This window comes from Monodelphis domestica, chromosome 7 (assembly GCF_027887165.1).
Source record: "Monodelphis domestica isolate mMonDom1 chromosome 7, mMonDom1.pri, whole genome shotgun sequence".
In the NCBI taxonomy this organism is placed as follows: domain Eukaryota; kingdom Metazoa; phylum Chordata; class Mammalia; order Didelphimorphia; family Didelphidae; genus Monodelphis; species Monodelphis domestica.
Window position 1 is genome coordinate 93,015,839 of NC_077233.1, and position 16,473 is coordinate 93,032,311.

The 16,473-nt window shown below is 37.4% G+C and overlaps 1 protein-coding gene across 3 annotated transcripts in view; it reads left to right on the plus strand.

The window, feature by feature from the left end:
* IP6K2 (inositol hexakisphosphate kinase 2) overlaps positions 1-8,453 on the plus strand; it is a 45,104-nt gene extending 36,651 nt beyond the window's left edge. For all 3 annotated transcript variants that reach the window (XM_007499822.3, XM_001367539.4, XM_056805090.1), the window contains exons 4-6: positions 742-917; positions 4,544-4,719; positions 7,713-8,453. In XM_007499822.3, the coding sequence (XP_007499884.1) occupies positions 742-917; positions 4,544-4,719; positions 7,713-8,210 (850 nt within the window). In that variant the 3' untranslated portion in view covers positions 8,211-8,453. The remainder of the gene's footprint in view (positions 1-741; positions 918-4,543; positions 4,720-7,712) is intronic.
* Positions 8,454-16,473: the final 8,020 nt, after the last annotated feature.

Here is a 16,473-nt window from a genome sequence, read left to right on the forward strand (position 1 = left end):
AGTAAGATTACTTAGATGATCTAAAAATGGAAAGAAAGTATTTCAGGTGATCATCTAGGTCATGTGCTCTTAACCTAAATACATTAATAGATTTTAGAAGGTCCATAAACTTAAAAAGGAGGGGGTGGGGAATAACATTTTTAATATAATTGGTTTACTTTGTAACCCTAGGTATTTTATATATTTAAAATAGGGATCCATAGGCCTCACCAGATTGCCAGAGTGGGTCCTAGACACAAGAAAGGTTAAGAACCTTTGATTTAGTCCCATCTTCTCATTTTATAGATGAGAAAAGTGAGGCCTGGAGAAGTTAAGTGGCTTCCAAGGTCCCCAGCTGGTAAGCAGCAACATAGAACCATGGCTTCAAGGGACTGTGGGACTCCTGTTTGGGTCAGTGTTTAACCAGGCTCAGCTTATGAAGTCCAGAAGGACTCAGTGAGTCAAGTGTTCTTCCAAGCTTTTATAATCTCTACCAGAGTCCTAGGAGGAAGGGACCTATCCCATGTATCCCAATCTTCTCACTCTACAAATGAGACCCAGAGAGGGTATGTGAATTCAGATCATCTAACTCCAAATCCAGAGTTGATTATACTAGTACCTGACTGCACATATCAAGAACAGAAGCCATTCCTTTCCTCCAGTTGCTCCTTTCCTTAAAAACTGTTATGTGATTATCTTTGTTTTAATTGAACTTTCTGTCTTTTGTGAAATACCTTAATGCTTTAATTATCTATCTTCTAGTCATAAGTTAGAAGAAGAATTTGAATGGTTAAAAAGCTCAGAAGTCTTATACTACAGTTTAGAGAAAAAGGGGAATGTGAGCTCACAGATGAAACATCATAACCCTTGGAGTTTGAAATGTCACCAGCAGCAGCTACAGCGCATGAAGGAAAATGCCAAACACCGGAACCAGCACAGTATCCTTTGCCAGAAATGGCCAAACTATAGATGTTCTATTTAGCTGTTGTTAAAAAGGTGCTCAGTTTTGGGACTTCTGGATTAGCTCATATGTAAACACAAGACTTATTATAGTTGTCCAGTGTTAGTTTTTTTATACAAGTAATGATAACTTATGACATTCTTATTATACTGGAGGAGTTTGGTAACTCAGGCTTTCACCCATTATGTGTACATAAAAATTGGTTATTTTTAAAAATGATGCCCTTCTCCCCTTAAAAAACAACAACAAACCAAACTAAGAAAAACCTGAAATTTGCAGAGTGTTTAAAGCAAAGAACTTGTACCTTGGGCAGGAATCTATAATAACAATAGTTTGTGTTTGTGTAATGATTTAAAGTTTTCAGTGTACTTTACATGTGTTGTGTTAGCTTACTGTTCTTATTCCTGTGAGATCAGAAGCATTAAAGATAGGATTTGGAGGGAGGACATCTTAGGAATCATCTAGTTACAGAGATTCTTTTAAAATTCAATTTTATTTTATTTTCATTTCCTAATTCTTTCCTTCTCATCTCCTTCCCATTCATTGAAAAAGTAAGAAAAACAAACCCATCACAGATATGTATAGTTAAAACAAATTCTGACATTGACCGTGTCAAAAAAACATTTTTTTTTCAATCTTCATTGTGAGTCCTATCACCCTGCTCTGGAAATAGGGGTAACATCACATTTCATTGAGTCTTCTGGAATTGTGGTTGGTCATTGTGTTGATAAGATTTGCAATGTCTTTCAAAGTTGTTTGTCTTTACAAACAAATCATTGTTATAGTATGAATTATTCCCTGAGTTCTAGTCACTTCATTTTACATCAGTTCATGCCATTCTTTTACCCATCATCATTTCTTACCACACAATAGTGGTGTGTTTTGTTTTAAACTTTTATTTACCACAACTTGTTCAGCCATTCTCGACTTGATGGTCACTTCCTCTGTTTCTGATTTTTTACCATCGCAAAAGAGCTATTATAAATATTTTTGTAGTACAGAGGTCCTTAATCTAGATTTTATGATCTAATTATTTTAAATGCTATTTTGATAAATTATATTTCAACATAATTGGTTTCCTTTGTAATCCTAGGTATTTTATGCATTTAAAAACATTACTCTGAGAATGCATCCACAGGCTTCCCCAAATTGCCCAAATGACATACAAAAGGTTAAGAATCTCTGATCTTGTACAACCAGGGGAATTTGTTTTTAGCATTCTTTGTCTCTATTGTCTCTTTTGAGCCTTACGACTAGAGGCATGTACTACAGATATTGTTCCCATTTTGCAAAGTGAGGAATGAACTGAAAGGGATTAGGGGTGACTTGTCAGTGGTTATATAGCTAAGAAGTGTCAGACTGTTCTTTCTGACTCTAGGTGTGGGAATCTATCCACTACACCAGTGGTTCTCAACCTCTCAATTTGTAGCAATGAGAATACATAATGCATATCAGGTATTTACATTCCGAATCATAACTGTAGCAAAATTACAGTTTTGAAGTAGCCACCAAAATAATTTTTTGGTTTGGGGTCCCTGCAACATGAGGAACTGTATTGCGGGGTCACGGCATTAGAAAGGTTGAGAACCACTGCACTACACCAATGGAGTCAAACTCAAATAGGAACTGGGACTACCAAACTAGACATCAGGATCCTTGTGGCTTGTGGCAGGTGCATATTGATATAAAAACCTACATAATAGCATTGGCTATGTTTTATTGTAAAATTATTTTGTTAATTATTTCCCAATTGCATTTTAATCTGGTTCAGGACATACTTGGGAGTGTTGTGACCCATGTGTGGCCCCTGGGCTGCATGTTTGACACCTCTGCACCAGGTTGTCTCCCTTGCCCTTTATATTAAATATGAGGAAAATGAGGCCCATAGAGTAGAAGTGATTTTCCTAGGGTCACAGATGATAACAGAACCAAGATTTTGAATCCAAATCTACTGATTTTGAAAATTTCATAAATGGATAATGGACTCTCATTTTATTCCCAGCAGGCCAGACAGATAACGTTTAAGGGGTTGAGTAATTGATAAAGGGGAAAAGCTATTTTTGTAGGTTTTGGGGCCTTGGTGTAGGATATTTATAGCTTCCTTCATTTATAGCATTGTTTTGTTGGGGTTTTTTTTGTTTTGTTTTGTTGTGTGTTTTTTTTTTTTTTTGTAAAAGAAGTCAATGTTGGAAGGCTTTGATCTGAAATAATATATTTTAATCTGTCTGCCTATAAAGTGAGTCGTATTTCTTTCCATTTCTTCTAAGAAGATGTCTCACTCACAACAATTCCATATTTCTTTCATTGGACATATTTTTTCATTGTGCTTTAATAACCTTTTCAGGTAAAGTGAGTTAAATAAATCATAGTGTCTTAGCGATCTGAAGGCAGAAAGCTGGTTCTCTTGATCTTTTGAGATTTCTCCTATTCCCTAGCTGGATCACTCGTTCATATTACTAAAGCTTCAATGGCTCCCTATTGCCTCTAGTATAAAATACACTGTCCTCTGTCTTCTAAAACTCCTTCAGTCTGCCTCCAGCCCATTTTCTAGATTTATTTCATTTTACTTGTTCTTGTGTAATCTCTGTTATAGCCAAATTGGACTTCTTAATATTGTCTGTGCAGCACTATTTGATCACCTTCTGTCACCTTTGTTTGTACCACCTCTGAAAGAAAGTTGATTTTGTATTCACTTATCTGTGTTATATGGTCTATTAAGGTACAAGTAAGATGCATTAACTCCATGAGATCAGGGATTATCTCCCCAGTGCCCTTACACTTAACAAATACCTGCTTAATAAATGCTGGTTGAATTCCATTTTTTCTGATTTTATTTTGACCTGATTTTTATTGATGTAAAGAACTCCCAATGAGGAATCTTCTTCTACTAATGCCAATCAGCAACAGCTATGCAAATTAGATTAATAGAGCCACATAGGGTGTGTTGAGCAATTAAAGTAATGACTAGTCCAGTGTCATATAGACAGTATGTGTCAGAGAAAATACTTGAGTCTGAATTTTCCTGATTTTAAGGCTAGAGTTTTGTCTTCTACCCTTATGAGCTGTTACGTCTTTTAAGAGCCTTGCTATGTAGAAAATACTTTTCTAGTTTGTTGAGGGAAACTATAGTCACGTTTGAGGGTAGTGACTTTTCTACCCCTAGAATTTATCCAATTGCCTTCAATATGAATTGAATTGACATGCTCCATCCCTCCTCATGGAGCTTACAATTTAACATTGGTTTACAAATGACACATGGGATTCTATACAAAAGTATACATTGTTATACAGTAAACATGATAACTGAGAAATAATTCTGTCACAGAAATGGCCAGGTGGGATATTCTCAAAGACAGGTTTGGGGGATCCATAAAGACCTCACTGCCCCACCACACAAGCTATCAGAGTTGCTAGGCCTATAGAGAAGTTGCTTGTTAGAACAGCAGGTTTGCACTGGGAGAAGATCTGCTCTTCTTCTCTCATTTTGTAGAATGTGTTAAGTCCCTAGAACTCCTTCATTTCAGAATCTGAGTGAGCAACCAGTAATAGAATGCTTTGCTCTTCTAAGTGTTCATTTCTTGAGATTCCCCCTTAACTATTCAGAATTTATCTTACTGGAAAATTTAACCTCTCGCTACCAAGTACCCTGTGTCCTGGACCTGAAGATGGGAACCCGGCAGCATGGAGATGATGCATCAGAGGAGAAGAAAGCTAACCAGATCCGGAAGTGCCAGCAGAGCACATCTGCAGTCATTGGAGTTCGTGTGTGTGGGATGCAGGTGAGTCAACAGCATCAGAATGATAAAGAAAACCAGTGTGAAAGGCAAGGAGCTGGGAGCTAGCCCTCTGTTACCAATATCTGTAAAATGAGGCTAGACTGTAGTAATCTCTTAAAGAAGCTCCATCTTCAACCCTCTGAGCCTATGGCCAATTACCTTGGACAGTGCCCTCTTGCTTTTTGTTCTGTCCTAGCATCCCCTACCAATGAGCAATTAGATTTGAGCTTTGGAAGAGTTCTTTTATTATAGTCCATTGCTTCAGAACTATATTATAGCAATAATTAACATATATAGAGTTCTTTAAAGTTTACAAAGTACTTTCTGCGTAGTAGCAGTTTGAGGTTGGTAGTACAAGTGTTCTATTTTACACACAAGCAAACCGTGGCTCAGAGGGACAATGTGATTTGCCAGTGTTCCATAACCATTGAATGTCAGAGCTAGGATTTGACCTCTATTATCTAATTTTAACTTCAGGCTCCTTCCACCACACTGAGAAAGAGGCTGCCATCACTTTGCTTCCTTCCTATTTTTTGTGTCCTGTAGCTAGTTTCGATAGGGTTAGTCATTTAGCTGTTTCCACACTGATGACAAGTAAATTGATTGAGAGAGCAGAGCTGAAATGTGGCCCTTTGACAGGGACTAGGGAGGACCTGCTCTGAAGAGTTAAGTATCTGTCCTCTTTTCCCCACTCCACTGACCTGTACCTTTTATCTGCCAAAGGGCGATGCTCCCTTGGGTTCTTCCTGCCCTGGGCCCAGAGACAGAGCAGAGAAATTGAGGGGAGGGGAGATGTGTCTGCAGTGGAGTAAACAGCATCATTTAAGTGAGAAACTTACATAACAGACAGATGGTCTGTATAAAAGTGGGAGTTCATGTGTATAGAAATGTGTTGGATTTAGAAAGTTTAGAGAAGATATATAATCCCTGTTCTCATAGACCAGCTCAAAATCTAGTAGGGGAATAAAACACAAAGCTTCTTCAATACATTAATATATAAGTACATTCAAGAGGAACAGAGTATTTTGTGAAATTTAAAGGGTGAGCTCTCCTGGAGGAGGTAGCATTTAAATTAAAAAGACAGTACAGCAGAGGGAGGGCATCCCAAGTCTGATAGGCTAATAGATTAATACTCTGTAATAGCTTCACAGGCTGCACAGGGTCATAAGATTTTTAGATGTAGAAACAATTTGAATGACCATTTATTTCTGTCATTGCATTTCATATGAGAGAACTCTGAGGCTCAGAGAGATGAAGTAATTTGTCCAAGATCATATGAGTTGTAAGTAGCAAAAAGAGCTAAGATTCAAACCAAGATCTTTTGACTACAGATCTCTGTACCATGTTGCCTCCTTAAAACTGTGGCTGGATTGCCACATTCTCTGGTGGCTGGTCTGTACTGGGGAGAGATTTTTCATCTGGTCTCTTCCATGTCCCTATTCATTCCCATTAAACATCTCTAGATTATTTTTCTCATTTGTGACAGTTTATTAAAGCACTTCCTATGAAGAGCTTTGGGAAGAGAGTGGAATCATTAGATCATCATTTTATAGATAAAACTGAGACTTGCCCACAGTCAAATGCAGAGACAGGATTCAAAACCAGATCTTGTCTCCACAATCAGTAGTTTTTCTGTTGCTCTATGCTGTCTCATATATTCCGTTTCAATCATTTAATTAACAGATATTTATTGAGGACTCATGTTGGCTCCTATGCTTAATATTGCCAGCATTCATATAAATAAGATATTTCTCTTGTTCTGATGGAATTCATAGTAGGAAGGAGGAATTAGAGATAAGACATGGATGTAGAACTATGACAAGTAACAGGAATATCGTATGGGTAAAAGGAAGAACAGAGAAAGCTATGGGAGGTATTTCTTCCTGATGTGGGGGAACCTTCCACCGTGTCTGATTTCTTGTCAGCAGTGTTGAAGTCTATCCCTGGTTCTACTCATTCTTCATTTGAGTAGGCTAGGTGTTTACTTTACCCAGTTGAGCCTGTGAGGAGATGGCCAAAGAGGGACCTTTGATTTAGGGCAGCTGAGAATCTAGAAATAGCTGGCTCATTCAGGTTGAGAATTAGCATTTCCTAAGCTGAGTATTTAGATTCTGTGCTTGGCATTCAAGGTCTTCCACAATCTGAAATTTTCTTTTCTTTCCAACCTTACTTAACATTCCTACTGTCTTACATATTTATGGTTTCAGTCAAACTCTGCCCCTAATCTTGTACTTCATTTTCCTACTATCCCTGTGCTTTTGTTCGTAGTGTCCTTATGCCTGGAATAGATTACCTTTTTTCTTCTCCTATTACATTCCTTCCCTTCCCAGCCTTTTTAAAAGCCCATGCTATCTCCAGGAAGTGTTTTCTGATCTCCTTCAGCCGGTAATGACATTTCCTCCTCAGGACTCATTTAGAACTTTGAGCCTTTCTAATGTATTTCTCATGTAATCTATATTACAGTTCTCTTTATTAGTGTTATCCTTTTACTGAACTCTAAGCTCTGTGAGGAAAAAGACTTATTACCTTATTCAAACAATGTATTCTTCCACTACCTAATGAAGGGGGGGGGGGGACACTTACATGAAGTAGATGTTCATGTTGGTTATATGCTGTATTGCATTGTTTTAGATGATAATACCAAGGAAGAGAAGAAGAACAGGGTACGGTAATTCCTTTGCCTCTATGTAGAACCTTTCCTTTGGATTATTAGGTAGACCCATTATCACCATCTCCGTTACTTCCTTGCTACCTGCCTCTGAGAAGAGTGGTTTTCTGGCCATCATCAAGTCAATTTGTGGAGGTCTTTGCCCACATCTACTGTTGTAAGTTCTGGCTCTATTTCCCAGTGGAAAAGACTAAGAAAAAAAAAAACCTTTCAAGTACTTCAGGTTCCCAACTCAGGAGGAGTGGTGTGTCTCAGGACAGCCTACCCTCAGACATATGACCTTTCTCTAATCTGAGGCGATTTGTTGCTTTTTTTCTCTCTTTTGCAGGTCTATCAGACAGGGAGCGGTCAGCTCATGTTCATGAACAAGTACCATGGGAGAAAACTCTCTGTCCAGGGGTTCAAGGAAGCCCTCTACCAATTTTTTCATAATGGCAGGTACCTCCGTCGGGAACTCTTTGATCCCGTCATAAAGAAACTGACGGAGCTGAAATCAGTGTTAGAAACCCAGGAGTCCTATCGATTCTACTCTAGCTCACTGCTTATCATCTATGATGGCAAGGAGCTGCCAGAGGTGGCTGTGGACTCCGACCCAGAGGACCTGGAGGATCTGTCTGAGGAGTCATCTGATGAATCGGCAGGAGCCTATGCCTACAAACCAGCTGTCAGCACAGTGGACATCCGCATGATAGACTTTGCCCACACTACCTGCAGGCACTACGGAGAGGACAGCATTGTGCATGAAGGCCAGGACACGGGCTACATTTTTGGACTTCAAAGCTTAATAGATATTATTACAGAAATAAGTGATGAGAGTGGGGAATAAACCATTTGAACGCATACCTGTTTGCAGAGAGCACTGTTGCGACTCTTTGTATTCCAGAGCATTGGCTGCTCTGGTTTGGGGAGGCGCCCCAGGGAGTGTGGGGGAGGGGCCACTGGAGCTTACAAACCTTGGAGTCTTTATTTATTTTACCTATTTCTTAAACATTCCATATTTGATGATGCAGATACCTCTTTTCTTCCCTGTGTGTATATGTTCCAATAAAACATTTTTGTTCATTGTAAATATGTGGCTGTCATAAATACGTGGTGGGTTTGTATTATTAGCAGCTCCCCAGAAACTCTGGACTGTGGTTCTGAGCTATGTCACTGTAAGAGCAGGTATTCTTCATCAATAGAGATGACTCAGAACTCTGAGCCCCATAAATACAAGACAGCAGCAGCAGTCCCCAAATTCCCCAAGACTGACAAACCTAGAGTGGGACTTGTGTAGTAGGTAGTGCCTGAGCAAGCTATCTTGTGTTTCCTTTCTTTGCCTCCTCTTGCTCTCTTAGACTTTCCTAGCCCTCAAAATTCTATAGAGTGGGCCTGAGAACTCGGTGGTCTTTTATCTAAGATGTCAAAAATGGGTGCCCCTTGTGGCCCACAGTGCTCAAAAGTGCAGTCCAAACCAGATAATGAAATATTATAAAACATAATACGTTTGCTTGGTAGGTCATTTGTGGCCACAGGGATCCTCGTGTAGTTTTGTGGCCCCTGTTTCTCTTTGAGTGTGACATTTGAGTCTTGGTATCGAGACTATAACCCGAGAGGATGTTTGCCTCTTGGGTAACTTGCCTATTTGGGGGCATCTTAGGATACCCCTTTGCAGAAATCGGCAAATCATATGCTGTTAGGGTAGGAATATTCAAGGACTGGGGGGGGGGGGGTCACTTTTTTTACTGTTACTATTCCTCTAGATTATGTGGTCCACCTAATGATGAAAGCAAAATTCCTCTTGCATTTCCCACGTGACTAATAATCACTTTTCTCCTAACCTTGTGAAGTAGATAATGCCAGCATTATTAGCTTCATTTTATAGACAAAGACTAAAGCCCAGAATAGGGCAAGTTATTTTCTCAAGGTCACCTAGTCATTATTGACACTCAAGGCTCAAGCTCCCAGGTTTTCTGACTCCCAAGTGAAGCACTCTTACCCCGTACCTGTGTTGGTGAACCTAGGGCATGCTTGTCGGAGGGGACTGCTCCCTTCTCCCTTCATGAGCACCTGAGGTCATTTCTCACATCATCCACCCCTCTGCCCTGCAGCCCAATGGGAGCGCTTCCTTCCTCCCCTGTGGGGTTCACATGCCACATTGTGGGTTGCAGTTTGGCCACTCGGTCTCTAAAAGGTTTGCCATCATTGGCCTATGCTATCCTACCTTGTTGGAGGTGGGAGGGATGAGGAACAAAGATTGTTAAATGAAATCTGGTCCTAGCATGTGTGAAATGGGAGATCTAGCTAGCCTGGGCATCTTACTCAAGAGTACTTTTTTGCAGAATCCAGATTATCCTGCACTTGGAAACAGACATTTTTTCCTGTGATAATCCAACCACTTAGAAATGGCTCTTGACTCTTGTTCCACTAACCCATCAGAAATCAAGTGGAGAGGATGCTCTTTTTTTTCTCCCATCCCTAAACCTGAGCAAGAACTCCAGTTAATGGGGTCTATGGCCCGAGGCTGGTTGATTCAAAAGATTTATAGGATTTAAAGCTAAAAGAGTTGGGATAAGTCATTTAGGCCAGTAGTATTGAAGATTTTTTGGTGACACCCCCTCAGTAAAACATTTTTTGACCATATGCCTTTGTTTGCTTATGTGATACATATGGACTACTGTACTAATTGTGCACAAAAATAGAAATTAACTGAGGTGAAAATAGTTTAAAATTAAGCTTTATTTAATACAAAACCTCTTTGCTCTCACCAAATATTAATATTTTTAAATGAGAACACTATGACTATGCTTCATCTTTTTTAAAATCTTGGTTTAACACTATTACATAGTCATTCACAGTTTAGTTTTAATAAGTTCAGCCTATTTTAATTCTTGGTTTTAGTAATTCATATATGGAAAAAAATACAGCTATACATAGATCTAAACGGAAAGAAGTGCATTGCTAGCTGTGCCTACGAAATCATGGGTAATCATTTTTCAGTCCGATCCAATTGGGCAAAAGTTTTTGGTAAAATTTGGCTAATAAATTCCCATCTCCCTTTATGTCTATCATTTGTTTTTGCAAACTGACCAAAAGGTATTACATTTTAAATATTTTTAACAAAGAACTTAAAACTCACTAAAACTCTTCATTTGAATGATTCTGGAATAGCTTATAAAATTCTTCTAAGCTTTTAATTTGTAGCCATGAAAGTTTTTGAAAGTTACATGCTTACATTTTTAGCAACAAAAGTTTAGTTTTAAAACACCTTGCTAATCATGAAGGCTTCATTTATAGTTAGGATCTCAAAATATATACTTAGGGCATTGGTTCATTTTTTAAATTTAATTTTTCTTATTTTTAAAAATTTTTTGTCATGCTTACATGATTTATGTTTTTTCCCACCCCTTATCCTACCCCTCTCCCAGAGTTGACAACCACTGGTTTATACATATATAATACATATATTTTATTACTCAAATCCATTTCCATATTATTCATTTTTGTAAAAGACAATCCTTTAAAATCAAAACCCTAAATCACAAAACTATATAAACAACTGATACATTACATGTTTTTATTCTGCATTTCTGCTCCCACAGTTCTTTCTCATAAGTCCATCAGAATTGTCCTGGATCATTGCATTGCTGCTAGTAGAGAAGTCCATTACATGTGATCATCCCACAATGTTACAGTCTCTGTGTATAATGTTTTCCTGGTTCTGCTTATTTCACTGCATATCAGTTCATTTGGGTCTTTCCAGTTCTTTTAGAAATTCATCAATTCATCATTCCTTTTAGCACAATAGTATTCCATCACAATCATAATCCCCTCATTTTCCAATTTTTTGTTACCTCAAAGAGTGTGGCTATAAATATTTTTATACGAACAGGTCCTTCCCCAGTTTTTTTTTTTAATCTCTGGGATATAAACCTAGTAGTGGTATGACTGGATCAAAGGGTACACATTCTTTTAAAGCCCTTTGGGCATGATTCCAAATTTCCTTCCAGAATAGTTGATCAATTTACAATTCCACTAGTAATGCATTAGTGCCCCAACTTAGCCATATCCCCTCCAACATTTATTTTCCTTTCCTGTCATATTGGTCACTGCTAGATGTGAGGTGGTTCCTCAGAGTTGTTTTGATCCTCATTTCTCTAATCAGGAGGGATTTAGAGCATTTTTTCATATGATTATTGATAGTTTTGATTTCTTCATCTGAAAACTGCCTATTCATGTCCCTTGACCATTGGTTCATTATTAATGTAATGGATATAAACCCATTTTTCAAATCTTGATCATTTTAATTTGGGGGGAACCAACTTGAATAGAAATGTCAGCTCTTCTGTTTGCTTTATTATCATTTTCAATCTCTAATTTCTTGGGAAACTCAAGACATTTGCTTGGTTAAAGTTCATTTAGTCAAAACTATATGGAATGCTCTCTAACATCCACTTAAATTGATAACTCTAAATTGTTTAGTTATCCACCATGCTAACAGGACAAAAGATAACACTAAATATTAAAGCATTTCATTGGGATTAAATAGTAAAGTAACCTCACACAATTTAGAATCTATTCTCCAAGTAGTTTGGTGGGGGGAAAAGCATTGAGATTTATGTCCAGAACCTGAAGTGTTGGAGCTTTTGGCACTAACAGCTGTTGTCACAGCTTTTAAAATGTTCCTTCTGGGATCTGCTGTCAGTCCACTCTTGTGTTTTCATAGTTTCTGGTTTCGGGAACTATTTGATATTCTGGGGGTGATCGTCCCCACCTCAGTTTTCTCTTCCCTTAGGGTTCCAGACCTGAGTAGAAGCCACCATTGTTCCTCATCCTTTCACATTTTTGGAAAGACATTGATAAACTGAAGGGTTCCAGAAGAAGGCAAGCAGGATAATGAGGGGCCTCAAGTTCATGTGAATTAGAAAAATTTGGACTCCATCTCCCAGAATTCTGTTCTTATCCCAAGAATCTTTTTCCTTCATTCATATTAGCATCCTTACATTATTGTTTTTAAGTTGAATGTTTTCGCTCTCTTTTTCCACATGAGTGCCTGGGAAGGCTGGTTTTACTCAGGCTTTTTACTTCAAGTTAATTTTAATAAACTTTATAAATATAATACTTGGAGTATTTTGGATATTAATTTTAAAATCTACACATGCCATATGTAGACTGGCTGAAGGAAATAGGAATAGCCTGGAGAAGACAAGACTTTTGGAATGCATGAGTTACCTTCAATCTTGGTGGGGAGGAAGAAATTATGTGGAATAAGCAATGAATAATTCATTTTGGTTGGTCCCAAAAAGTAGAACCTGGAGAAATGGGTGGAAGTTTCAAATATGGAATCATGATTTTAGGCCCATCTTACTTTATTGTAATAGTTTCTAGACAGCTCAACATTACAAAAAAGAGCTTTGAATGGGAGAAAAGGTGCTTTCCCTGGAGAAACACTGCTAACCTAGAAAAGAACAATGGAAAGCACATCTTGACTAGCTATAATCAATTACCAGTTAGTATGGAAACTTTTCCTAGGGTATTCCAAACTCACTCAGCTGTTTAGCCTCAGTAGCTCCACTTTATATATCCCTTCATTAATCTTACCTACCTTGTACTGTTTTTATTTGATTTTTCCTTGTTTCTCAAAGATTTTTAAAGTGTTTTGCTTTGCACACTTTGGGGAAATGCTTTTGGACAATGCTTACTGCATCTAGGCTGATGCCTTACTCTCTTTGGCTGCAAATTTGTCTAAACAGAAATTTTAGAGTACTGAATCCATTCTTCAAAAATTCTGGCTCCCCAACTCAGATTGTAGCTCTCTGACTTTGAGTTTGGTTTGAGATACCTTGGAAGTTTTAATTGCAGAAAAAAGATTAGATAGTTATAGAGACTTTTCTCTACAGAGAAAATGAGTCTAGAGTAAATGGAAAGATTAAATGAATAATGAAGAAAGAAAAAGAAATTCTTTTTGGAAAGCTCCTCCCCTCAATTAAAAACAAACCTAATGGACAAGTAGCTAAAGGGGAGAAGAAATGGGAATCTACTTGATTGAGAGGAAAAAAGAGGAAAAAAGAAATATTTAACCTGTTAAAAGCAGGTGAGAAAAAAGAAGTAGTCTCATTCTACATTCTGGAGGTCATTAGCATGCATCTTCCTTCCCCCATTTATTATTTCCATCTCTCTAAACTCTATTTTAGATACATCATTTTAGATCTATTTTTTATGTGTTTATATGTAATTAAAGCTTCCAAGGCATCCATGCTAGGCTCTCCTCTCTAGGTCCTTTGAGCCACTGCCTTATAAAATTTACTCTTTGGATTGTCCTCATTCTAGCCAGTTGTTACTGGTGTCAGAAAGGACACAATACCATGGTGAGACTCCTTTCCCACCACTGATCCACACCCCCTCTTGTTGAACTCTTTTTCTACATTTATCTGCAGAAAAATCTTCTCCCTGTGTCCAGGATCTCCAACTATTCCAGGAATTCTCCAGAGTATTAGTTCCCCACTCCAAGGACAAGTAGATTTTTCTCTTTCTTAAAAATACTTTTTTTCTAATTTTAAGTAAAAGGGATTTTTAACATTCTTTTTCTAACATTTTGAGTTCTAAATTCTCTCTTCCTTCTCTTTTCTTTGAGACGACAAGCAATTGATACAGGTTATACATGTGTAATACAATATTTCCACATGGATCATGTTGTGGAAGACATACCGAAAGCAAAACAAAACAAAAAACATACAAAGAAAATAAAGTGAAAAAGTGTATGTTTGATCTTCATTCTAATTCAATCCGTTCTTTTTCTGGAGGTGGAAAGAATTTTTTATCATGAGTCTTTTGGAATGTCTTAGATCACTGAATTGCTGAGAATAACTAAACCATTAACACTCAAACTTTGTACAGTATTGCTATTACTCCTCTGTACAGTGTTCTGGTTCTGCTTACTTCACTTTGCATCAGTGCATGCAAGCCTTTCCAGATTTTTCTGAAATCATCTAACGCATTATTTCTTATACCACAATATTTCATTATAATCATATACCACATATCTGTTGGTGATGGAATACTATTGTGCTCAAAGGAATAATGAAGTGGAGGAATTCCATGTGAACTGGAACCATCTCCAGGAATTGATGTGGAGTGAGAGGAGCAGAACCAGGAAAACATTGTACACAGAGACTGATACATTGTGGCATAATCGAATGTAATGGGCTTCTCTACTAGCAGCAATGCAATGACCCAGGACAATTCTGAGGAACTTATGAGAGAGAACAGTATCCACATCCAGAGGAAGAACTGAGGGAGCAGAAGCACAGAAGAAAAACAACTGCTTGATCACATGGGTCAATGGGGATATGATTGGGGATGTAGACTCTAAATGATCACCTTAATGCAAATAGTAATGATATGGAAATAGGTCTTGATCAATGAATGATACATGTAAAACCCAGTGGAACTGTGCATTGGCTACAGGAGGGGGTGAGAGGAGGGAAGGGAAAGAACATGAATCATGTAACCATGGAAAATTTTTCTTAATTAAATAAAATTAAAAAACCAAACAATCACATACCACAACTTGTTCAACCATTCCCCAAATGGTGAACATTCAGTTTCTAATTCTTTGCCACCACAAAAAGAGCTGCTATAAATATTTTTTAAACACAGAGGTCCTTTCCCTTGCCCATTAAAAAATATCTTTGGGATATAGACCTACCAGTGGAATTGCTGGGTTATAGGGTATGTATAATTTTATAGCACTTTGAGAATAGTTCCAAGTTGCTCTCCAGAATAGTTGGATCAGTTCACCAACAGCAAATTAGTGTCCCTATTTTTCCAGATCTCCCCAACATTTATTATTTTTTCTTTTCTGTCATATTAGCTGATCTGAGAGGTATGAAGTAGTATCTCAGTTTGTTTTAATTTGCATTTTTCTAATCATTAATGACTGAAAGCATTTTATATATTACTATAGATAGCTTTGACTTTTTCTTCCATTCATATCCTTTGACCATTTATCAATTGGGGTATGACATATTCTTATAAATTTGATTCAGTTCTCTATATATTTGAGAAATGAGGCCTTTATTGGAGACATTTGCTGTAACATTTTCCTCCAGCTTTCTGCTTTCCTTCTAATCTTGGTTGCACTGGTTTTGTTTATGCAAAAACTTTTAAATTTAATATGATAAAACTTATCTACTTTACATCTTCTAATGCTCTCTATCTCTTATTTGTTCATAAATTCTTTTCTCCATATATTTGACAAGTAAACTCTAATTCTCCCTTAACTTGCTTTTGGTATCACCTTTTATGTGTCTAAATCATGTACCTAGTTCAATCTTGGTATATGGTGTGAGTTGTTGATCTATATACTTAGTTTCTGCCATACTTGTTTTTTTCAGTTTTCCCAGCAGTTTTCAACAAATAGTGAGTTCTTATCTCAAAAGCTTAGATCTTACCATTCTGAAGGGCAATTTGGAATCATGCCCAAAGGGCTTTAAAAGAATGTTTGCAGGATGCCCATTATCACCTCTGTTATTTAACATTGTACTAGAAATGCTAGTGATAGCAATTAGAGAAGAAAAAGAAACTGAAGGGATTAAAGAAGGCAATGAGGAGACCAAACTCTCACTCTTTGCAGAGGATATGATGGTCTACTTAAAGAATCCTAGAGAATCCATCAAAAAGCTAGTGGAAATAATCAACAACTTGGGCAAAGTTGCAGGATACAAAATAAACCCACTTAATTCATCAGCATTTCTATATATTTCCAACACAACTCAGCAGCAAGAGGTAGAAAGAGATTCCATTCCAATTAAATTCCATTAAAAATACCCTAGACAATATAAAATATTTAGGAATCTATTTGCCAAGACAAACACAGGAATTATATGAACACAACTACAAAACACTTTCCACACAATTAAAACTAGATCTAAATAATTGGAAAAACATTAATTGCTCATGGATAGGATGAGCTAATATTATAAAAATGATAATCCTATCCAAATTAATTTACTTATTCAGTGCCATACCTATCAAACTACCAAGAAAGTTTTTTATAGGATTAGAAAAAACAATGTGAGTCGTCTTAGAGATCCATCTTATTTGCAAAC